At 41.1% G+C, this 23,049-nt stretch overlaps 1 protein-coding gene across 1 annotated transcript; it reads left to right on the top strand.

Moving 5' to 3' along the window:
• Positions 1-611: 611 nt before the first annotated feature.
• Positions 612-22,277, top strand: angpt2b (angiopoietin 2b). Its single transcript, XM_044336628.1, has 9 exons — positions 612-1,634; positions 6,814-6,969; positions 7,679-7,800; positions 9,950-10,182; positions 10,691-10,815; positions 14,665-14,766; positions 18,746-18,912; positions 21,734-21,864; positions 22,114-22,277. The coding sequence occupies exons 1-9, from the start codon at positions 1,317-1,319 to the stop codon at positions 22,272-22,274; spliced, it is 1,515 nt and encodes a 504-aa protein (XP_044192563.1). The 5' UTR covers positions 612-1,316; the 3' UTR covers positions 22,275-22,277.
• The last annotated feature ends 772 nt before the right edge of the window (positions 22,278-23,049 follow it).

Genomic DNA, 23,049 nt, shown 5'->3' with positions numbered 1-23,049 from the left:
CAGTATAGTGCTGTATTGTATACAGTAGTAACAATGGTAGTAATGGGCAAAACAATTGCAGAGCATGGAGGTTCATTCTTGACCTGGGGAACACATGTCTGTGATAAAATGAATTCAAGGTTCACTTGCTTGCTTTTCTTGCTTCCAGAGCTTCTGACCATACACAGCCTTTTTCTGTCATAAGCTCTGTTGGATGTGGTTGAAAGCTACGGGAAAAGCTAATAAAAGAATCTTGATTTTAGAATATTTTATCACAAATCATTTGTTGTCTTTTTTTCTTACATTCTGAATTATTGTACTTCCAATGTAAATCTTGTGTATTACAGTTTGGCAATACAGTATTATGGGTATGCCATTAAAGCAAATTTTAATATTTTTAGAGACAGAGAGAGAGAGAGAGAGAGAGAGGGTGAGAGAGACAGAGAGAGAGAGAGAGGGTGAGAGAGAGAGAGAGAAAGAGAGAGAGAGAGAGAGAGAGAGAGAGAGAGAGAGAGAGAATGGGAGGGAGCAAAACATTGTCAGAGAAAGTTCCTAGTTCTTGCTCTTGTGGTGAGCAGTGTGTATTTTTGTAGCTTCCTCTTCTAACCCCCGCAAACAGGAGTGCCGTAAGAGGGAGGGAGTGAAAGAGGGAAGGCTAGTTGAGTGATGTGCTAAGGAGGTGTGTGTGTGTGTGTGTCTGTGTGTATATGTGTGTGTGTGTGTGTGTGGAGAGGTACGCCACTCTCTCTCACTACTTTAAGAGCTTTACCACTTCAGCCAACATCCTGACGCGGGCCACTCTCCACTCCACTTCACCCCTCCTCTCCTCTCTCCTCCAGACCAACGCATGGACTCCAGCAGCTTGAAAAGAAGGCAGTGAGGAAAGCAACTTTTCAGAAGAGAGATAAATGGTGGGAGGGAAGTCTGCTGTTGGTTTCCTGGACTGAGCCGCATGTGCTGGCTGAGTATTGGAATTACAATAGGAGGCAATCCCCTTTTCCTGTGTGTTTTCTGTCCACCCTCACAAAGAACAGTGGGAGCAGGAACTGTGTTGAAGAAGACCTCTGGAGGCAAGAGCAAAGAGGAGGATCAGCCAAACAAGGAGAAGAAAAAGTGATAAAACAGAGACAGGAGCAGCAGGAGTTGGACTGAGAAGAAAGGAGGAAGACAGAGTTAGAGTCTTGAGGGACATTTTAGCAAGAGACCGGGGAAAAATAAGAGTTATAGAGGAACAAAGCATAAAACTCCACCTGACACACTTGTCTGCTCTGCCAGGTGGAGCACCCTCTTTCTTCCCTTCTCCTCCCTCCCTCCCCTTCCCCTCTCTGTCCCCTGACATGGGCCGCCTGCTGGCCCTGACTGTTGCCTACCTGGCCTACCTGCTGGCCGCCGTGATCGGCTCAGATCGCCAACAGCACCACGTGCAGCACGGCCCCTGCACCTACACCTTTATCCTCCCCGAGGTGGAGCACTGCCATCCCCTGAAAGACTTTGAGGTCACTAACACGCTCCAGAGGGACTCCCCGCCACAAGTCGAGCCTGACGTGAGCCAATCTAAGCAGGGTAAGGCCCAAAAAGAGAGGCCTTCCTGGCAGGAGAGGAAGCTGGAGAGTCTGGAGAGCGCCATGGAGAATAATACCCTGTGGCTGCAGAAGGTAGGGTGTCTGAACTGTTGAACTTTGACTAAAACATCCACTCTCTTCTCTGTCATCTAGCCTACCTCTTGCTGTCACACTGTCTTCTTCTTGTCCTTTTTACATATCTTATTTTAGTCTGCGGAGCATCAAACGAAATGCTGGAATATGAATGCACGGTGTGTCCATGGAGCACAATATCTGATAACATCTGTTGACAGGCCTTCATTATTGATAAGTTCAGTGCTTAGCTGGGATTTCCTGGATGCTTGCTGTATGCATATCTGGCTCCATGACAATGCTTGGTGTATGAGTGTGTGTCTGTATTTAAGACCAGTGGGATGCCAGAACTCCCTGTTGCATGCGAGAGGAGAAAGACAAGATGAAATAAGTTTGCTAATATGAGATGGTGCCAAATATGTCTCACCAGTTAAACCTCCTAAATTAGTATTTATCCCCCACAGGCAACAAGTACACAGAAACTTCACTCTTGATTCATTTTAGCACATTTAAAGCCAGAGTTGGCAGAAAATGCTGTACTAAACTCAGCTTACATAAAAATACAACGTGAAAAAAAAAAGTGTTTATCTGTGGGAGACACATTTCAGCATGGCTCCTCGCTGGGCTGTTGGCCTTTGCCGTTCCATTTAGCTCGGATTATGACTGACTAAAATGAAATGATGCGATTAAAAGTGGCTTCACAATAGTGTTTTCATTGCTAAGGTCATCAGGGCACGGAATCAGTGTTGGGCTATTGTCTAGGATAGACTGACTGACACGCCACCCCTCTCCACCCGTCTCTCTATTCTTGTCTGCATCTCTCTCCGAGTATTTATGGTATACACTAATCCTCAGGCCGATTATAAGCATTTGTGTTGAGTGTTTAGATTGGCCGACTGAGAGCAAACATGTTGATTATATTTCAGGATTTGAAAATGGGGTGTTATGAATGCCAAAGCTCTTCCTGTGCTCCTGTCACTTCCCACTCACACTCCAGCTTGTACAAACTGTCTGTGTTTTTCCCGTCCTTTCCTTTCCCCCAGTCTCCGTTTTCTTTTGACATTCTGCTTCTCTCTATCCATCTCTTTCACTTCTATCTGGACCATTATGCACCTCTGGGATGATGAATGTGTCTCATCTCACACCTTGACTTGTCGACCATCAGATCTCAAACTCTTTGTCTATCTTGCTCGTGCTCTCCCGACACGCACCCAGAAACACTCACACACACACACATGCACACACACACACAAATCCCCTGTGCAGTAGTTCTGTCTGTGAACTGGAGACCTCGCTTCCATAGGAAGCATCCCATGCGGCCACACTGTATGTGTATGTGTGTGTTTGAGAGATGGAGAGAGACAGATAGTGAGAAAGTGCATACACTTGTCTTCATGTATTCAGTCACATTATGCATGCATACAGTCTGCAATGCTCAAGCTTAATTGTAGAATACAAAAGAATCCAACACTGTGCGCATCTTGGGAATATTCTATGCAGCATGTAGCCTCTCTTTCGCCACCAGAGCTGTGATATGAGCGTCATGAAGGAGATGCAGTTTAACCCCCCCCTCCCCCATCAACAGAAAAAACTTTGCTGACACATCCCTTGCTCTGTTGCCAAACTTCCTCCACATAATGTCTGGAATGAACACAAAGATCCAACCTGTCAACAAATTACCCCCACCAAGTCAAAGTGATGTATAAATGATTGCAGTGTTGGTGGGATTTCCACGTAAACACAGCATGACTCTAGAGAGCCTCTTTCAGATATGCACAAGGGTATACTGACCGTTGACCCCAGATGGCAAAGCCTTTTCAGCACCTTGTGGAGCTCATTAAGCCTATCTGCATACGTTTAGGAAGACCTTGCATGCGGAAGAGCTTGAGGCATGTATATGTCTGCATTTCTGTGAAACTTTGTACGATCTCACTCAAAGCTCCCCAGGGATTTTATGACCCTTACTGTGAGCCTTCCACTCAACCTCTTGAAAGAAAACACACACCCACACGCACAAACTTAAGAGCACGCACACTAATCCACCATGTTCCGCAGAGGAAACTCCAAGTGGACGAGTGCAACAGGACTGTTCCAGATTTCTTCTCTGGTGTTTCCAAGAAGAAACTAGTGTTTGTTTTCTTATGTTCTAACCCCCAACATAAACCCCCGTCTGGTCCCTTTCGTCTTCTGCTGCCCTGAGGGGTTGGCAGAGGGGATGTGAGTGTGCTTTTGTTAGTGCTTTTAAGAGTCTGTGCAGATTATGCTAATACAGAAATATTGCACAGAGATCAAGGTGGCCAGGCTACCCCTGGTGACCTGATTTCCTGGCCCAATAATGTTTCATTAAGCCAGTACTAAAGTATGTCACCCACACACACATTATCCAATTTGTCTTCATTTTCTTTCATGTCTTTAAACATGCACCCCTTTTCTCCATCTTGAACTTTCGCAATTTATGGCTCTCGACTTAAAAACATCTCAAAGGGCTAGTTCATTCAAATTACAATAACATATTTTCTTTCTTACCTGTGGTATCTGGACATGCAGATAGTTTTGGTTATATTTGGCCAAGTACTCCGATTTCTCCATCCAATATGAAATGGGTGAATACAATTACTTGCTAGCAGCTCTGTGAGGCTATACAGCAGTGCATTGAGCTAAACGCTAACATCAGCATGCTAACACACTAAAAAGGACAATGCTAACATGTTGATGTTTAGCAGCTGTAGCATGTTAACCATTTTAGTTTTATGTATTAGCTGAAAATTAGCAATAAACACAAGATACACCTGAGGCTGATGGGAATATCATTAATTTGGTTAAAAACCAAAGTATTGAACAAGCTGATGATGGCACAGGCTGAAAAGTGATCACTGTGAAAAGACAAGAAACCAAGTTATTACAATTCATCCTAGGTGGGACATGAATGTCTGTACAAAATAAAAGGCAATCCATGAGATATTAAACCCCAAACCATAAATGTTAACCCACTAAGTCATTAACATCATTGGGGAACCATGAATGTACAAAATTTGATGCCATTCTATTGAGTAGATATTTGACAGAATAAATAGAAGATTTGGTCTGCTGGTGGCATTAGATGAAAAGTAATTACAATTCCTCAGGGGACCATGAACATCTATACAAAATTTCATGGTATAAACCATTTGTTGAGATATTTTAGACTGGACCAAAGTGGTAGACCAACAAACTAACAGAATGATAATGCCATCCTTAGTGCCATGCCACTAGTGTAGCTGAAAATTCAACAGCAACATCTCTTTCCAGAGGCAGTGTCCTGGTTACTCTGGATAATCCACAAAAAACACTGCCAACCATTGTCATACAGACAAATTCTTTGACAGAGAGTAGTTTCAATAAAACTGTCATTTTACATAGGGAGTGTCTTTCTTTAGGGAGATATTGCTATTGAATTGGGGTGGAGGTAGAAATCCAAATAAAGCCAAAGTAAGCTGCATGGCTAGATCACTAAAAGTAAGTAAGAAATATGTTTTTTCTGTAATTTAGGTGAAATGACCATTCAAAGTCAAGAATACATTTATCTCTGGTGAAAAGTGGATATTCACAGTGTTGAACTGACACATCAATCAAGTCCCAAATTTAATAGAAACATATTATTTCCTGTACTTTACAATCATAACCACCCTGATGTGGCTCAGTCCATCATTATCATTTACCGGAACACCCAGCAGATATGTCTCCCCATCCTCTGTAATTGTAACTGAGAACAAATGTGTCTATTGGCTCAATAATTAAGATATCAAGTGATGCGACTCCTTTGATTTTCTCAGCACTGATCCCTCCTCTGTCCCTCTTAGACACAATAAGACAGAATTATGCTACATCCCAAATGTGATTTATCTGGCTGCACAGTACAGTGTGTGACAGAGCTGCAATTAATGCAATTGACAGTGGGAGATGGAGTGTATCAAGACCTCTGGATTGAGCTCTATCACAGAAGGCTGTAATAGGAACACTTTGGACAGGCGGCTGATAGTAGCTTCAATACATGAGGCTGATTATGATGCAGGGGTCTTTGGTCTTTTGGAGCTGGCTTTAATCCGCTTGGTAATCTCTTCATAACCTTCGTTATGGAGGGGATTTTTTCTGCTGTCTCTGTTGTCCAAAAGTAGCAAAATGTGAAAGATGGATTTACAGAGCAAGAGGGAGGGTTGGAAAGAAAGAAGGACTTAATGAGAGAAAGAGATCAACAGGGTGTAAGAGATATAGAGAGAACGATTACTACCAGGCAAACAATTTAATTGCCAATTCATCTCTATTTGCCCACTTAGGTCAGTATTTTTTATACTTTATAAAAAATAGAAAAAGCCCTCTCCTGTGGCAATGTATTATCATAATCCTATTGTTCTCTGAAATAAAAAAAAACAATCATAGCTTCATTTGAATTCTCTTCGATTTTTTTGGATAGCCACTCATTAACGGGATAATTTTGAATGGGTTCTCCTTAGAAACTTCATTTTCCAGTCATATGGTTTAATGAGTAAAGTCTGATCTTTTCTCCCCAGAAAAGTCATAAATATTAATGTTCTGCGGTTCGATATTCTACTTTGCTTTATTGCAAGGCACAGGCCTTTGCCCGTTAAACGTCAAACAAAATTCTATCGTTCACGGCAGGGAAAGCCGAATTTGTCTTCCAGATGCCATTTGCTCAAACCGACCACATTAATAAGAAAATCTATTTATTGAGGCAAGATGGATGCCATCCTATTTTTACTCCTGCTGTAACATATGATGGGTTTTGCAAATGCTTCTTTCTCTGGGCTTGTGATTAATTACAGAGTGTAGGCGACAATCCCTGAAGTCCAGCACACAAATATCATAATGTCTCCTGGTATATACCATGACTGCTCTTTCTAAAATCCCATTGAAACACCTACACATTTCATTATTTTATTAATGTGAGGTATTTGCCTGAGGTAGATCTGCAAATGAATGGTGGCGAGACACTACAAGTGCCCTAGGGATACTGAATTCCATGACTACCTGAGAAGACTGATGTGACAAAGACAGATCACTTTAAGATTGCTACTTTCACACTGCATCAAGCTGTCGGTGGACATATAGTGACATTACCTTCTAAAATATGATTATAACCACAATGAAACTAGGAAATCTGACATCCTGAGCAATAATTTCTGTCTGCCTGTCTTCTTTACAGCTGGAGAACTTCATCCAGGAGAATGTGCGCTCTGGGATGGAGGAAATGAAGAGAACTGCGGTACACACCCAGACAGCTGCCATGCTAGAGATGGGGACCAACCTCCTCAGCCAATCAGCGGAGCAGACTCGCAAACTGACAGATGTTGAAACCCAGGTGAGCCCTTCAAGAAGGGGTTTGAGTGAAGCTAAGATAACTTGTTTGCAGCCAATCCAAATGAACAACTGTGGCGGTCACACCCATGCAAAAACAAATGATGTCACTTGTGAAACACTTGGTGAATAGCTAATTAAATGTAAATCAGATGTAACCCACTGAGAAGCCATGCCCAAAGGTGGCGGCAGCTGCTTTAAAACAGCTGGTATTTGGTTCTACAAGCTCTGATTGACACAATGAGTTGAGCTCGGCGTCTGACGACAAGCCAATTAAAACATAAAGCTCAGTAGCACAACACAGATGTGTCTTCAATCATGCCACAGAGCTGTTATTACAGATTGGGCTGTTTTGGTCCTCATGCTTTCTTTTTCTCTTATCAAAGTCGATATTAAACTACAACCTGTACAAATATCTGAACTGCTTTGTTCGGGTTTTTGTTTTATCTGCAACTTCAAAACATGTCACAGGTGCATATGAGATAATTCTTGCTCAAGTTTTCATTGTAAGATCAAAGAATGCACATCATGAGCCTTGTGATGTGATGTGATGTGCTATGTTGTTTATCCCCATAGGTCCTTTTTTATGAATTCATCTGGTTGGGTGCACTTTTCCCATCAATCTCTTATCAATACGTTCCATCACTCCCATCAATCCCTCTGCCTGCACATACTGTACTGGAGTTATTCTTGTCTTCTTCTTCAATCTATAGGTTTTAAACCAGACAAGTCGCCTGGAGATCCAGCTGCTGGAGTACTCGCTCTTCACTAACCGGTTGGAGAAACATATTCTCCTGCAGACTCAGGAAATCTCACGCCTCAGTGATAAAAACAGGTGAGAGCACACACTTCAAAAGATTATGCGGGGCTGGTACATTTTAGGCAGTGCAAGGCTTTCAGGGTTGGTCTGCTGGGAGAATTTTACTTACCAAAGGCACTCAGACATTTTCAGATCCATGTTAGTTTAACTAGGAGCAGCTGAAGTTAAAGTGGTGTTTCACAATGTGCTCATTTACTTATTGTTAGACATTACAATATCATGTTATGTAGTCTGTGGTTGTTTTTGAGATCCCCTACCAGTGTGATTACCACAGTTCTTGATTAATTTCTTTGCATTTTCTGTTGATATAAGCTTTAATAACTATAGGTGGTGCTATTTTCTTTGCCTGCCTTGCTGCTGCCTTTCCTTTACTGTTCCAAATGGGCTGGTATGGCTGCTGTTGGAAACATTAAATGCATGTCTTCCTGTGCACCAAAGGGTGTTTTCTCAGGAAAAAACTACTTCACACTGTGTGGCAAAACATAAAGGCCTACATAAGCGTAATGTGCTGCACTGTGTATGTACATGCAAAACTAGTATTTCTCATACAACAACTGGAAAAGAATATGTTGAATGAGCTCAACAGATCTGAACAACAGGGCACTTAACAGTAATATAATGTGTATTGTGTAAGCATGTGCGTGTGGTTGCAGTGAATAGGCAGTGCATGCTAGGAGGGGTTTCCCTATTCTTCTCTTTCTAGGAACACAAGGTCAAACTACGGCCAGCTGGGGTTAAGAACAGGGTTCTAGACAGCGTGAAAGGGAGTGGGTGCTTTCTCTCTTTGTATCTGTTTATCATTCCATCTATTCGTACCAAGTGTGACTGCAAGAACAGAGTGCCTCAGCCCTGCCACCTGTTACACATCTGGCCCTGCTTGGCCCTGCTTTGCCCTTTGGCCCTCGTCCTTCAAGTGGGTGACATGGCTCTGACATGTAAATAAATGAATATATCTTCACAAGGGTAAACACCATGATGGGACGCATGAAATTAGAAAGGTCATAGTAAATTTACAGTTAGGCAGCTGTGTAATAAAAGGGAAATAAGGACTCCAGTGGTTGTGAAAGGCTACTGCTATTACTCCTTATGGGCATGGAGACAGTTTTTGAACTGCTGCCAAACTAAAAAGAGGAGAGAGACATGTTTGTTTTCACAGGCGTTACATGTGAAATACTACTGGCAGGAAGCATAGCACATTGCGGAGAGAAAGAGTGAGAGCAATGTAATGGTAATGTACATTACAATAATAATAAATAACACAAAATCATAAGCATAACAGTTTAATTGCCCAGGATGCAATTTGATCCAAAATGCTATATATGCTCTGTCAAAGACCCTAACTTCTTAAACACCGTGTTGCTTTACCGCCCTGCTCTCTACTTTGACTGTTCCTCAAAGTAAAATACACTTAAAACAGAATACAATTTGTTAGCTTGCTTTGCCACTTTTATTGAGTGTTCTCCTGCAAAGCATATATGAAATGGAAGTGATGTTATAAATGATTTGGATTGATCCAGCTTTCCTTCCAGGCCACATGCTGAGTCGTTGCCTAAAGAGGGAGATTGAGGATACATGTTTGGTGTAGCAGCTACTTGTGCACAGGGCTGAAAAGTAGCTTGTTCAATCTGGGTAGCTGGATTGATTCAATAAATAACGGCTGCAGAGTCATTAGTCAAAGCCATAAAGATCAGGCTGAGGGGATTTATGATCTTCATTTGGAGGTGGGGGTGTGGCAATTGTGCAGACACACAGACACACACACACACACACACACGCACACACACAATGTCAGATTGTTACCTCATAGCTATGATCGAGAGGCTTAGCATGCAGGCCCATCTGTGAGTGCTTCTGCAGTACAGGTGTTTATATGATGTTAGCCCAGTGAGATTGTCGTGCTGATGTCTATTAGTCATCCTCATGTAAATGCGCAAGTTTGTGCAACATCCACTGTGAAAGGTAAATGCTGAACAGATGGATTCTCCACCTGCACCCACTCTCTTATATCTTCTGTCCCCATACAATACAATATGGATCTTACTTTTCATATAATATGTGTTCAGATTTTTACTTTACTCCACAGCGCACTGTAAAAAAAATACATTTGAATTTTTCTCCTTAAAAAAAGAGATACTAAACTGAATGAAATTTTGCTTTTTCACAGTTTTCTGGAGCAGAGGCTCTTAGCGCTGGAGGCTCGGTACGGGCGGGAGTTGCAGGGCTTGCAGAGTGAAAAGCAGCAGCTTCAGGAGCTTCTGGAGAGGCAGAGTGATCTGGTCAGTCAGCTCCAGGGTGAGCTGGGCAGCTCCACACTCAACAGCACTCTACTACAGAGACAGCAGGCTGTGCTCACAGACACTGTTCAGCAGCTGCTGGCTATGGTCAACCACTGCAATGGTAAGGCTGAGGGCTTTACTGGTTTTGGATGTGCAAATAGTTTTTATGAAACCAACTGAACAATAAATTACACTGAATGAGCTATGGCTATAGAATGGGTAAAAGCCTTTGCAAGATACAAATTTACAAAAGATAAATGTTGTTGTCAATTCATACTGCATTCTGTTGATTAATTACTTCCTTAGTGCTACAGAGTCTGTGAAGGAGCAGCAGAATCTCATTTAGGCAAATGGGGGATCAACAGTATTTCAATTAACAGGGATGGGATGTTCTTTATTGTGTTTGTAATTAAGGCTTATCAAAGCCCATTTTTACCTGAAAAATATCACCTTGAACAGCTTGAAATCAGTTTCAAATCTCAGACACACCATGTACATGCTTGCACTGCAGACACTGTGGGCTTAAGCCAGAGCTTAACATTACAAGAGAGCTCACATATGGGGTTGGGATTTGTGTGCAAAACCCATAAGGTTGCCATCTGTAAACACATGCCTGCATGTTTTTGCAGAAATCTCCAATATGCCCAAGGAGGAGCCACTTAGTTTCAGGGACTGTGCGGAGATCCTGCGATCTGGAGTGACAGAGAGTGGAATATATAGCATACGCCTCCCCAACTCCACCCAGACTGTCAAGGTAGTAAGGCTTTAAAGGTCATTGACCTTTTCTTGTAAATATCACGTAATTGATTGTGACATGAAACTTTTTATAAAACATTTTATCCATTTGTCTTACAATATTTAGCTGTGGAATCATTTTCACTTGTTAACTTTACTGACTTTGCCCAGCCTGCTTAATGTAAAGCTTACACACACTGCATAATGACATCCACAGGCCTTATCATCATTTTTTGGACCAAACTAAACACTAATTTGCTGGGGTTTTTGGTACAGAGGCTGATGGAAATGCCATGCTGGGTTAGAGAGAGCTAAAATAATAAGCAACAGGAGCATTATGCCCCGCAGGCTTCATGGTGTGAGAGTGTGTGCTGCTGAATGCAAAGTCAGAATAACTTAGGACGTACCTCCGCTGACCTGAAGGAGCCCGTCCTTGCTAGCTCAACCATGGCATCCACCAGCAGGCTATCCTTGCTTTGGATTTTTCTCACAGCTAACCCTCTTGGGCTGGGATCTTTACTGTCAGGGATTAGCAGGGAAAGAAGAAAGACAGTGAACAGTTTTTTGTTATTCATTACTTTCACTCTAGTTTGCTGGTTGGCACCCTCTCCTAGCGCCTCTGTTTTCCCTTGTTCTTCCTCTTCATTTCCTGTGGGCAAGGCAGCCAGGTGTTAGGCATTGGTGCCATGTGTTTCCTGCCAACTGGGGCCAATGTACGTTTCCACTGATGCAAGTTAGTACTCCCCAAATCATTGTTGCTTTCAATCTATGCCATCTAATTCCAATGTGGCTGGCAAGCTGGGAGGCTGCATAAAAGTGGGGCAGATACAAATTGCCCTATTTTCAAAGCGGGGAGCAGGCTTTCACAGTTGGACAAGAGACAAAAAGCATACATGTGTGGCACTATGATACAGTTATCTACCCATCTATCTACCCATCGATAGTATCTAAATTTAATCACCACAATTGTGAATAATGATGATGCTCAGAAACCAAATAATTAATAGTTTGGATCAGTTTGTTTTTCATTTTTTCATTGCCCTGTTATGCATACTTTTCAGAGCTACATGCACAGGGCTCATAAAATAAAACACAAAGCTTCTCTCTAAACACATATTGAGAAGTAACTGTTTTGTCCCTTGAAAGCCCTTTGCAAATAATGACCAGGTCTTTATCTTTTCTTAAAATCATAATAATGCTTATTTTTACATTTTATTGTGATGGATTTGGCCCTAAATGACTCCTTGCTGGCTAATAATAAGTGAATTTGGAGTATTAAATATGGATCTGGTCTAAATCAGAGCAAGGACTACATTTGGGAAATGACTTAAATTGAGAATTTTATTTCAGGGCCTTGTTTTTTATTCACTGTGATTCCTCTAAGGCCAAAGCATTCGCTTAATGTGCCAGGGGATAATCACAGCATATTGCCAGCCTGCTGCGTTTTCTGAGCTAAAAGACCTGGGTCCCTTTTGACCTTGATTTAGCTTTCCTATTTTGGGAAAGTGCTGGAAACTCTCATTTCATTTCTAGCAGAAAATAGCCAGTTGAAATGTCAAAATAGAGAGATCCCCTGGGATGCTGTCCACATACCAGCAACCATACTGCATGACTCTTGAGACAGGTCAGGGCAGTTTGTTTGGTGGGCAATATTCAAGTAACCAGCCAAGCAAATCAATTTCTTTTCATCAGTAATTATTAACATTGCAAGTTGTAGTGGTGGATATCAAATCGCAAAAATCCCTGACAACACTGTGTAGTGGTTCAAACATTTTGAAAAGAAAAACTGAAAAGTCCCACCCTGTAAGGCTTGAGGAATGCAGACTGAATACACTTGTTCAATTAAAAAGGATCACAGTGACAAAAAGCATCTAATCTTACCACCCACAGGAGAAATCCACACACTCATTTAATCACCAAACCCAAGGGAGGTTGAAATATGTCCAGTTTAACACCTAGAATATGTAAAACCATTCCCTTAACAAATATACATTTCAACTCGTGTCACTAGATGAATAAGTGCAATTCATTCCTATTTGTTCTTCCAAACATATCTACATATGGCAAAATGTGCAGCCAAGAAAGAAAAATGTGTGTGTAACCAAAAACACAGATGCCTCCTCCTCAACCCCCACTCAAGGGGATAAGAGAACATGCTGATATGTTAGTTTTTCCTTCCCGCCTGGGTCATATCATTGCGTGACACCCTGAAATGTTGGGTCCCCCCCAAGTCAGCCTTCAAATAACAGAGAAACTGTGGTGTTTTATTTCGTCTTCTTGTCATTTCTTGATACTTCTGTCTCCACTTTCCTCTTGAACGTTCCAGTGCTGTAGGTATGACATCTTGAAACGAAACTTAGTATTTCTGACAAACTCGTGACTGATGAGTTGTTCAATGCCAAATGTTTCAAAATGGAAAAAAGGAATACTAGGGCTGATCTAAAGATTTTGTTATTGGTGTCAATATGATTGACCTGGATTTTTGTATTGGAATCAAATCAATACTTTTTTCATATCTTAGATTGGGGAATGTAAACATTTTTAAAAATTTAACAAAATATGCCAATTGCTTGATATATCAGAGTTAAATAAGGAACTTCTAAATACATTTTTATGTAAAGATACACCAATCAATACTGTCTTATAAACAATGAATCAAATGACTATGTGTAATATAATAGGGCTTACATTTGCTAACAAACCTACAGAGAATTATTACCTAACCAGGGTTTCCGCCAGAAAAGTTGTGAGCCTAACAATCTGCTGTGTTACAAGTATTATATGGGCATACACCGATTACATTACTCCAGCCCCCCGCTGTTGTTTGACTTTTTAAAAAAATATAAATAACACCCATTTAGTTCATTTTCATGTATCAGCACCCATGTTCATCAAATAAAAAAACTCTGATCTGTAAAGTACTAAGTGTGTTATCAATACTTAGTCAGATGCTACAATTATAAACTGAAAGTGTCTGCTCCGTGACAGTCTGCAGCAGCAGCAGAGTCGCAGCACTGAGTAGCATAGTGGCATAGTGAGACATATGTCCTCCCTCCTGCTCTCTGCTGTGAATACACGTAGCTGTTAGCTGTCATCCCTTTCCGGGTCTTGGTGCTTGTTTTCAGCAGAAATAAGCGAGACATGGGGACTTGGCTTGGATCTTGAGGTCTATACTCTCTGCTCTGGTCGCTGTAGCCTCACCATCACACACATGCTTGCTCTCGCTCTCTCTCTGTCTCTCTCTCTTCCTCTACCACACACTTGCTACGCACTGAGCTATTCCTTAAAGGAGCTATGCTACAGTTTAGAAAACATCTTAAAATACTTTTTTTTTTTTAAATTACCCAATGTTTAGTCCCAGTGAGGGGTCAAATCAGGCCGTGTGGGCTGCCGGGCTTGCAATACACTGGTGGAAACCCTGCTAACTCTTCAGTTCAGTGTTTCTGTTTTGCACTCATGACTGTACTGTTTTGGTTCAGTCTCACCACTCTAATCAATCATTCATCTGCAACAAGTAGCTGTTTTCAGGGAAAAAGCTCTGATTAACCCACTATATGCAACCTGCCCAGCACCAAATAGCAGTCAAAGTTAGCGTCTAGGTAGTGCAAGCTAACGTTTAACAGCTACAGAGCCAGATATGTCCCTTGGGAGTATTGAATATTGAACTTACATTTAACAGGCAGCCACAAAACATGACTCCAATGAATGTTGTTGTTCCGAATCTGCTGGAGTTGTTTGCTAACAGGATATATGTGATCATCAAATAAGAAAACAAGCAACTTTTTGATACAGACACATTTTGTTTGGAACTCAAAAAGCATTTGTATTTTAAGCTTAAGCTTGTTGTAATATGCTTTCCTTTCTATAGGTTTTCTGTGATATGAAGACTAGAGGTGGAGGGTGGACAGTGCTGCAGCATCGCAGAAATGGATCTGTTGACTTCCATCGCGGGTGGAGGGACTACAAAATGGTAGGTTTGGCGAAGAGTGGGGTTAGGGTGCACTATTATGCATATAGGTAAAATGGATCAGTATTTTAAGATGAGACAGGAGGTTCCAATAACTATCCATGGGTGGTTTGGCATGGAGAGGCGTGGGATACCGGCTAGTCTGTGATCCCAGGTGACCTGTGGTTGTTGTATTTGGCTGCCCTCGTGTTCTCTACCACCTCTCATGTTATTGCACCTGCTCTTACTCCCTCTCTCCCTGTCATACTCCCACACACTCATATGCACGCTAATGCACAAACACACATACATGTCATATACTTCAATGACCCACAGAGCACTACTGGTTGTAACTATCCTCAAGATCCCAAAAGCTTTCCTGCATAGGGAAATGTTTGGAAGTGTGTGGTGATGAAAGTAACAGCATTTCCAAACACAAGCCCCCAAAAACAAAGCGGATATAATACAACCATACTCAGGAGACTATGAAGTTGCTCCAGTGCTCTGGCTGAATAAAATCTGTTTTAACACCTTTGACTTTTTTGTTTTGTTTGGACTTGCATTTAGATAAGGTTTCTTTTGAATCTCATCACAAAGTTTTCTCCATAGAATCAATATTCTGTTTGCGCAATAGAGAAAAAGAAAGAAAAAAACATATGCTTGGAAGCCTTTTCAACTGTGTAAAATGACACACAGAACAAATGAGCAGGGCTAGTTTGGGTTTTTGATTGAATAGAGTAGCAATTTGTCTCTCACCCACGCCAACAAATCAATTGCCACAGCTTGGATTGGAAATAAAAATGCAGAGAAGACGGTTACTGCAAACAGAAAGAGTGAGGGAGAGAGACAAAAAAAAGTTTAAAAACCTCTTTCAAGAACAATATTTTTACAAGTAGATGATAAATATTTGGCTTCAGTTGGGGCGTGGGAGCACAGGGGCCCTGTAGATGGCAGATAACATATGTACTAGAATGCTTCACTGCCCCTGTCCACACTCCATATTCTCATAAACTGTGGTCAGTGTTGATCAAATGTTGCACCCAGGCCTGCTGGTCAAATGATAAATGCTCCAAGACTCTCACTATTTATTTGCTATCACTTAAGACCAATAACAAACAGGGAGTCTGACAGCAAGACAAAGTGACTTAGAATTCAGAGGTAAACAAGGAGAAAATGTGTCCTTCTGTTACACTGAACAAAGAATGCTCAATACCTGCAGAGTTTGATTATTCACCATTCTGAAAATTTAACATGTGTTCAGTTGTAACTGTCTCATGCTTATTGACTAACAGATAACACATGCATTCCACACCTCTTACTTTCCCTTGTGTCTGTCAAACAAGTGATGCTTTGTATTTGACAGCACTCTGTGAGATTCATTAACTGACGGCACATTTCTTCCCTCCTCCTAAGCCATGTCTTTGAATAGAGCATTGCATGTTATTATCATTCCCTGGAGTGACAACATCCATCCCCACTGTGGACCACTTCTGTCAAAGCAGTCACACACATGGCACACTCATACCTGTCAACAATGGGCTTTGAAAATCAGGGAGATTTTCCAGGATGTCACCTGACCATAATATTTCCTCTCTCGGCTCTAGAGATCTAATCACCAGGTGCCTTTACTGCCTGCCCTGCTGTAATCTCAAAGCAAAAAAGGGTTAACTAGGTCAACAAAGGAGGGTGATGATAATCAGTTGGTTAAATACCTGACTGAAAGTAAAATGACCTAGTGAATAGATCTCTGTGAGCACCCCTGCATTACGAAGATGAAAAGACAAAGAGGACATCAATTCAGAAGTTGCATGAAGGTTTATTAACAAAATGAAAAACAAACGGACAGTTGATGTTTTCTTTGTGGTTTCTTTGGTCTTGTTTAACCAACCTAACCTACTGGTAAACATCATTTTCCCAACATGACCAACACTAAAGTCCACCCTACACACCTTGCAAAATGCATGGTTGTTTCCTAATATGCTTTTTGTCAGGGCTGGGAAAATAGTCTCCCGATTATTCTAGTATTTATACAAATATTTCAGTTTTTGTTTATTTTGCTGGCATCTCATCTATTTCCATTTTTCGCACTGTTTGCTGACTGAATGACTATCGTGACTTGTCAAGAAAAAGAAGACAGCGACAAGAATGCTGTATGCTGCCCCCTGCTGGACAGTTGTGGGTATAGCAGGGCTTTGCTGGTATATACATATATACAAGCCTATGGATCTCACCGAAACAACTTGATTTGAGCCAGTTAGGATTCTGTATAACTGAAGAAATCTTTAATAAAAAAGGGAAATGTGGGAGATTTATGGGGGAAATTATGAAATGGGAGCATGGTGGAAGAGGCGGTGAAAATACGGGAGAAACCCAGGAAAACCGGGAGAGTTGACAGGTCTGCACACTGTATCTGTTTTTCAATGTTGCGGTTTCCTTTGTGAAATTACGTTCACATTGGTTTACATTACACCTGTTAATATCATTTAACGTCGCCTCCAGACTGTATCCTTAACATTTCTCTATTCAGTCTTTTTCTTTATTTGCTACCTCCTCATAATGGACAGATGTTTGAAAAATTAAAGGAAAAAACAACATAAAGTGCCTTAATAGGGGTTGGGCAATGATGGGTGTCCAGAACAGCGTCACTGTGTGTTGACATAGATTTGACAAGTCTTCTCTCAAAAGAGATTTCATGGATTGATGATGGTGGTGGAAAATGCTGTCTAATGCGAGGTTTAGACTACATGATGCCAGCCTGATAACAGCCTGACCCAACAAGCAGGGTGTCATGACTGAAAATGGGCATTGGGCGCAACAATTGATTGTTTTATCTCATGTAGTGTATCATAGTGGGCAACAACTGATGCCGTATCTTGGACACCTCACAACACCACGACAAAAAGACTAGCGTGTCAGAATTCTTTTTACCTCCTCTTGCCTAGTACAACAATTTCCACAACACGTTCCCTGATGATGACCAGTAGGTGCACAGAGGGCTCTTCCATGCAGAATTGTAAACATGCCAAAGCAAAAGAGGAATGATGTTATAATGCTGCTCATGCTGCTAGGTGGAATTATGAAACAGAGGAAAGGTTTGTGGCGCTATGGCAACCAGACAGCCAATATCATACACACTGCTTCAGACACCATTGTTCGTTTACATTCTTGTTCCTGGAAGTCAGTCCCTGGCAAGCAGGTCATGAAAGACAGTAAGCTATGATTGGTTGGGTGCCAAAGGGTAGTCTGTCATGTCTCTTGGCTAAGTCAAGGCAAGAATTTATGACTCTATAATTGCCTAATTTGACACAATGACATCTTATCAGATGACAATATTGTGTAGTCTGTACCTGGCATAACATGTCAATCCAAAATCTCCCACAGGTGTTCAATTGGGTTGAGATTTGGTGATAATGAACACCTTACCATTTGATTCTTATAATGTTTTCATGCTCAAATCATTCAATGACCCCTTGTGCCCTTTATGGAAGTATCTGCATTCATAACGTTTCACCTGCCTGTATCTTTAAGTAGCATACCTTTTTCTCCTTAAAATATGTTGTTGTGTTCTTGCACAGTTTATATTGCATTCATTTTGTTTTCCATTATTTTCCATTTGAAAAATGAGGTAGACAATCTTGTCTTACCCCTCGATGTGGTAATGTTGATGTCTGCTTCTAAAGTTCAAACAAACAGTGGATAAACCCACAAAGGCTGTTTTTATTCCACCATAGGTGTTGCAGGTCCAGGCAGTGCATTGAAAGGATATTAGGGCAAATTAAAAGTCTCAATTGACCCGTCACTACTGTAGCTGTGGGAGTGGAGTATTTTTCTTCTTAAACTCGGTGGACTGTCTTAGGCCATCAGAATGATGAATGTGAATTCTTAAATTGAGGTTCATTTTCATATTAACTCCAAAAACACTTGGCAGGTCCCTGGTAAAATCATCCCCGCTGTTACAATATTTACTTGTTCTATTGTTTCTCTGTCTTTGTGTCTAATCCAGGGCTTTGGAGAGCTGTCTGGGGAACACTGGCTGGGAAATGATATCATCCACAAGCTCACCAGCTCTCAGGAATACAGTCTGCACGTCCAGCTAAAAGACAGAGAAGGGAACGAGGCCTACTCACATTATGATCGCTTCTACATAGATGGAGAGGACAACAACTACAGGTGCCAGCATGAAATATTTGCACTTAAATTTAATTTATAATTCAAAAGGCAGACTTTACTCTAGTTTATAATGATAGAACCCTCAAATCAATATTCGTTATTTTAATCACTTACCAGAAGTGTTTAGTAATTAGGACATGATAGAACATGATATGACAAAAAACTAAAAACATCCCTTATGCACTCAGGTCTCCAATTAAACTCTTTCTTCCACTCTGTCAGAAATCTGATTTGAGTAAGACTATGATGAAGGTGCTTTATTTCAGTTAAGTGTTTTATTAAGAGCCTTCTATTATGAAAGGCATAATTGCAATGCAGTAACACACTTTCAGTTGTTGCTTCCCCTCTGGGTGTAAGACTGTTAATATCACGACAGATTAGAAACCATTATCAGCAGTTCAAATTCCTTTCTATTTTCTTGTCCTCTAAGCTTTCTTATCCCCGAGCACTAAAGTTAAGGAACCACTTGGACCATTTTTAAGAATGTCATTCAAATGATGAGCTCAGTGGAGGGCACAGAGCCGTTTTCGTCTGCCTCCATTTTTCTTTTTCCATCACAGCGGCTACCGCTGCCCCTGATATTCCCCAAGGGGAGCCACATGCACTGGAGTATAACAGGAACACTCGGCAATACCTGCCCCTGCCAGGAACTGACAACTCAAACAAAGCTCGCCAGTAACCCTGCAATCACTAACAAGATTATGTGTGGGTGTGCTGAATCCATGTTTCCCCCAAAACAGACAGAAATAAAATATAAACCAAAATAGTGTTTAGATTTCATATAAATTCACAGGAATTTGGCAAGGTTTTCTGAAAGTATATGGAGATTGATGCTCTGAGAGATGACAAATCATAATCACATGTGGGTGTATGCTTTCCAAGATCCCTAATAGTGCAGCAAATTGCATTTGCTTGAGTTTGTTCCACATAATTAGCGCGATGAAACTGAATGTTTCACAATTTTGCTGTAGGCTACACTGTGTGAGGTGAAGCACCTGAATGAATATAATCACCTCTTGTAGCTTGCTACCTCTGAGATCATGTTCTGTTTAACTAGTTCAATATGCACCAGCTTTACTAGCATGCTACAGACACTGGCTTCGTCTGTGGGTTTATATTGTAAATCCCAAGACAGGGCTATGGAGCTATGCGGCCAGTCAGCCAAAGCAATCCTCCTCCTTAGCTGCATCCAGTGCTTTCCCTAGAGCAACATGGAGGTCTTCAGCTAAAACTCAGCAACATTATTCATACATTAATCATCAGCATGACAGACCACTTTCCCCTTTGAGGTAGCCAGTCATTTTTATAGTAAAACCAATAGTAGGCATTCCTTTTAATGTAACAGTATATTTGTCATTAAATGATACAATAATAATATAAAAAGACAGTCACCTTGAAAAGGATTAGCCCGTGGTCTGTGGTATTGGTGGAATAGCTGAACTAAAACATCTGGAAGTCACAGCTAATGCAAATGTTTGGGAGAGTTGGCACAGTCTACAGGCTACCATTTCCAATAGGATATCCTGTAGCCTGTAGTTGCCATTCTGTCTAATTTGACAGTTTTTAATTTTCTTCACGAGTGATCCATTATGAAAAGAAAAGTTATATCCTCTAACAAAATATCCCCTCATTTATTATTCCGCTCCATCATTATTCCCGTCCCCAACACTGTCTGTTCGAACTCCCCTCTTGCTGCCTCTCATGATGTGTTGTCCTGCCCTGTGAACTTACAAATTCAAGAGGAGGATTCTTCATTTAGAGTCATCACAGACAGACCGCCCTGGGCTACAGAGGGGGTCACATAGCTCAGGGGAGAGTCCTCTACTAACAAGACACAATGACAGGGCAAAGGAGAGGCCAGACAGCCGGACTGACCTCCTCGTCCACTCTCTTCAAACTACTACTAACACACACACGGACGGGCAAAAAGACACACATGCATACACACACGCTGCATGGCTGGGCTGCTGTATGAAAATAATTGAGTAAATCAATTCAAACTGGGCAGAGATTTCTTTCAGACTGTTTGGGTTGTTTGACAAAGCACAGCGTGGAGGAGAAATAATGAGAAGTTCTTTAGGGTTAGTTTTTGTATGGATGTTTGGCAACAATGGGATACTAGTGAGATGGTACCTTGTATTAAAAAGTGTTGTTCATATACTAAAAAGGCTATGCCTTATATTTACATGCACTATATAACTTCATAATCTTTGATTATTTTGATTTTATCTTTGATTATGAAATTATTTATACAGGGTTATTCGATTTTTTTCTAGGCAATCCAGAAATACACCCTCTAAATAGACTCTAAATGACAAGGAGGAGCTACAGTAGAGAAGATCTTTGGATCCTGCCCTATTTAAGATGCTGCCTATTTGCTCTGTTTGTCTAAATGAAATTGTAATGTGAGGTATGCCCACAGGCATTGTCAAAACAAATAAAGAGTGAAAAATTAAAAGCAAACTACAAACTGTCTCCTACACAGCAACAGCAGAGCTCCTATCAAAGAAAGCTGGACTCACCAAGTTAGACATTTTGTTTCTCTCATCCCTTTGGTATTCTGTGGTTTTAAGGAATCACAGACCAGCCGGTTTTGGTAAACATTATAGTGCTGTGCTCAGTTTACCGACTTAACATTAGATGATTTCAGAGATACTGAATTTCAAACAGTTTTCGGGCAGTTACCATTCACTGCCATTTGAAGCTGCCAACAGTCAAAGTTGCTCAATGTAGCTTTGAATAATGAACAGAAGTGCCTGTGGCTGAGCTTTTTGCTGAATAGTTTTTTTTTTTCTTCTCCTTTCTGCTTTTCCAAATCCAGCCTTCATGCCGAGGGCTTCAGTGGCACAGCTGGACGGACCAGCAGCCTCACCCACACTGGCACCCAGTTCAGCACCAAGGACAGAGACAACGACCGCTGCACCTGCAAGTGTGCCCAGCTCGCATCTGGAGGTACGCCACTTCCTTCAACTTCTGCTCCTCATCTACCGCTGTCTCAATCTGTCTCTCTGTATAATCCATGTTGTTAAACATTTCTACCCACCCCCTTGTAAATGTCCTGAAGTGCATTTCATTTCCCCTCTGCACTAATATAAAGTTACTGCTGACTTACAGCTGCACATATGGGTGTTACATTTCATGAGCTTGAATTCAATTAATTCAGACTTTTCTGTTGAACTCTCTGGCACATTTCCTCTCCAGGTTGGTGGTTTGAAGCTTGTGGTCCATCCAACCTGAATGGCATATACTACCCCATCTCATCCAGTGTGGTTCGCTACAACGGTATTAAGTGGTACTATTGGAAGGGTCCAAATCTGATGGCTACTATGACAACCATGATGGTGCGCCCGGCAAACTTGTGATGGCATGGCTCGCTCTTGATGTTATATTATGAAGTGGATGTAATCCCTAATGAATATAATGAACAATACCCAGGAAATGGTACATTTTGGAAGAACATTTTTTATCAGACTGTTGATGTTTTTAGCTTTTGGACATCTTGAATGGGTGCTTTAGCACTGGCTTGATTATATATACAGACTCTCAGCAAATGACTGTGCTTTTAGCGAATTTCTGAGTGAGGAATTCCACTCACACAATCTATTCAAACCAGTGCCCAAACTATATTTTAGTAAGGATTGTTCAGCTGAGAGAGAGGTGGGAGCTAGAGGGTATGAGCTTTGCTATACAGATGACAATATAGTACAAGAACACAACTAATCCAATCAAATGATGCAGTTACATAAAATAAAATTAATACAATACAATTAATAAACAGATTAACCTTTGGAAACACTTCATAGCAATACTTTTTTTGTTTTTAAAATATGAAAATGTATGTTGTGTCTTATTTTGTCTGTTTGCTGTAAATTATTTAAGCAATGTGATCAAACAGCCATGTTTCACAGCTATAGCTAGCTTGCAGAATGTCAACATTTTAAAAATATACTCAAGTTGTTTTTTGCCAAAGTTCTGACATTGAGGATCAAACTATTGTAAAAATGTTATGAGATTTTGTTTGATATTTTACAGTGAATGTGGATCTTGCTATGTACAGTATATGTATGCCTAATATTAAGCAGTAGTCCTGTGCAATGCCCTGGTTGTAACTTTATTCCAGTTTCATCACTGAGCTAT

This window comes from Thunnus albacares, chromosome 19, assembly GCF_914725855.1.
Source record: "Thunnus albacares chromosome 19, fThuAlb1.1, whole genome shotgun sequence".
Classification (NCBI taxonomy): Eukaryota; Metazoa; Chordata; class Actinopteri; order Scombriformes; family Scombridae; genus Thunnus; species Thunnus albacares.
This window is presented reverse-complemented; position numbering and strand designations above follow the sequence as displayed.

Bases quoted from the DNA above. Each gene is read 5' to 3' on its own strand.
- angpt2b (XM_044336628.1), top strand. From the start codon at position 1,317: ATGGGCCGCCTGCTGGCCCTGACTGTTGCCTACCTGGCCTACCTGCTG. The intron at 6,970-7,678 runs GTGAGCCCTTCA...TTCAATCTATAG, and splicing joins TGACAGATGTTGAAACCCAG to GTTTTAAACCAGACAAGTCG. The intron at 21,865-22,113 runs GTACGCCACTTC...TTTCCTCTCCAG, and splicing joins TGCCCAGCTCGCATCTGGAG to GTTGGTGGTTTGAAGCTTGT.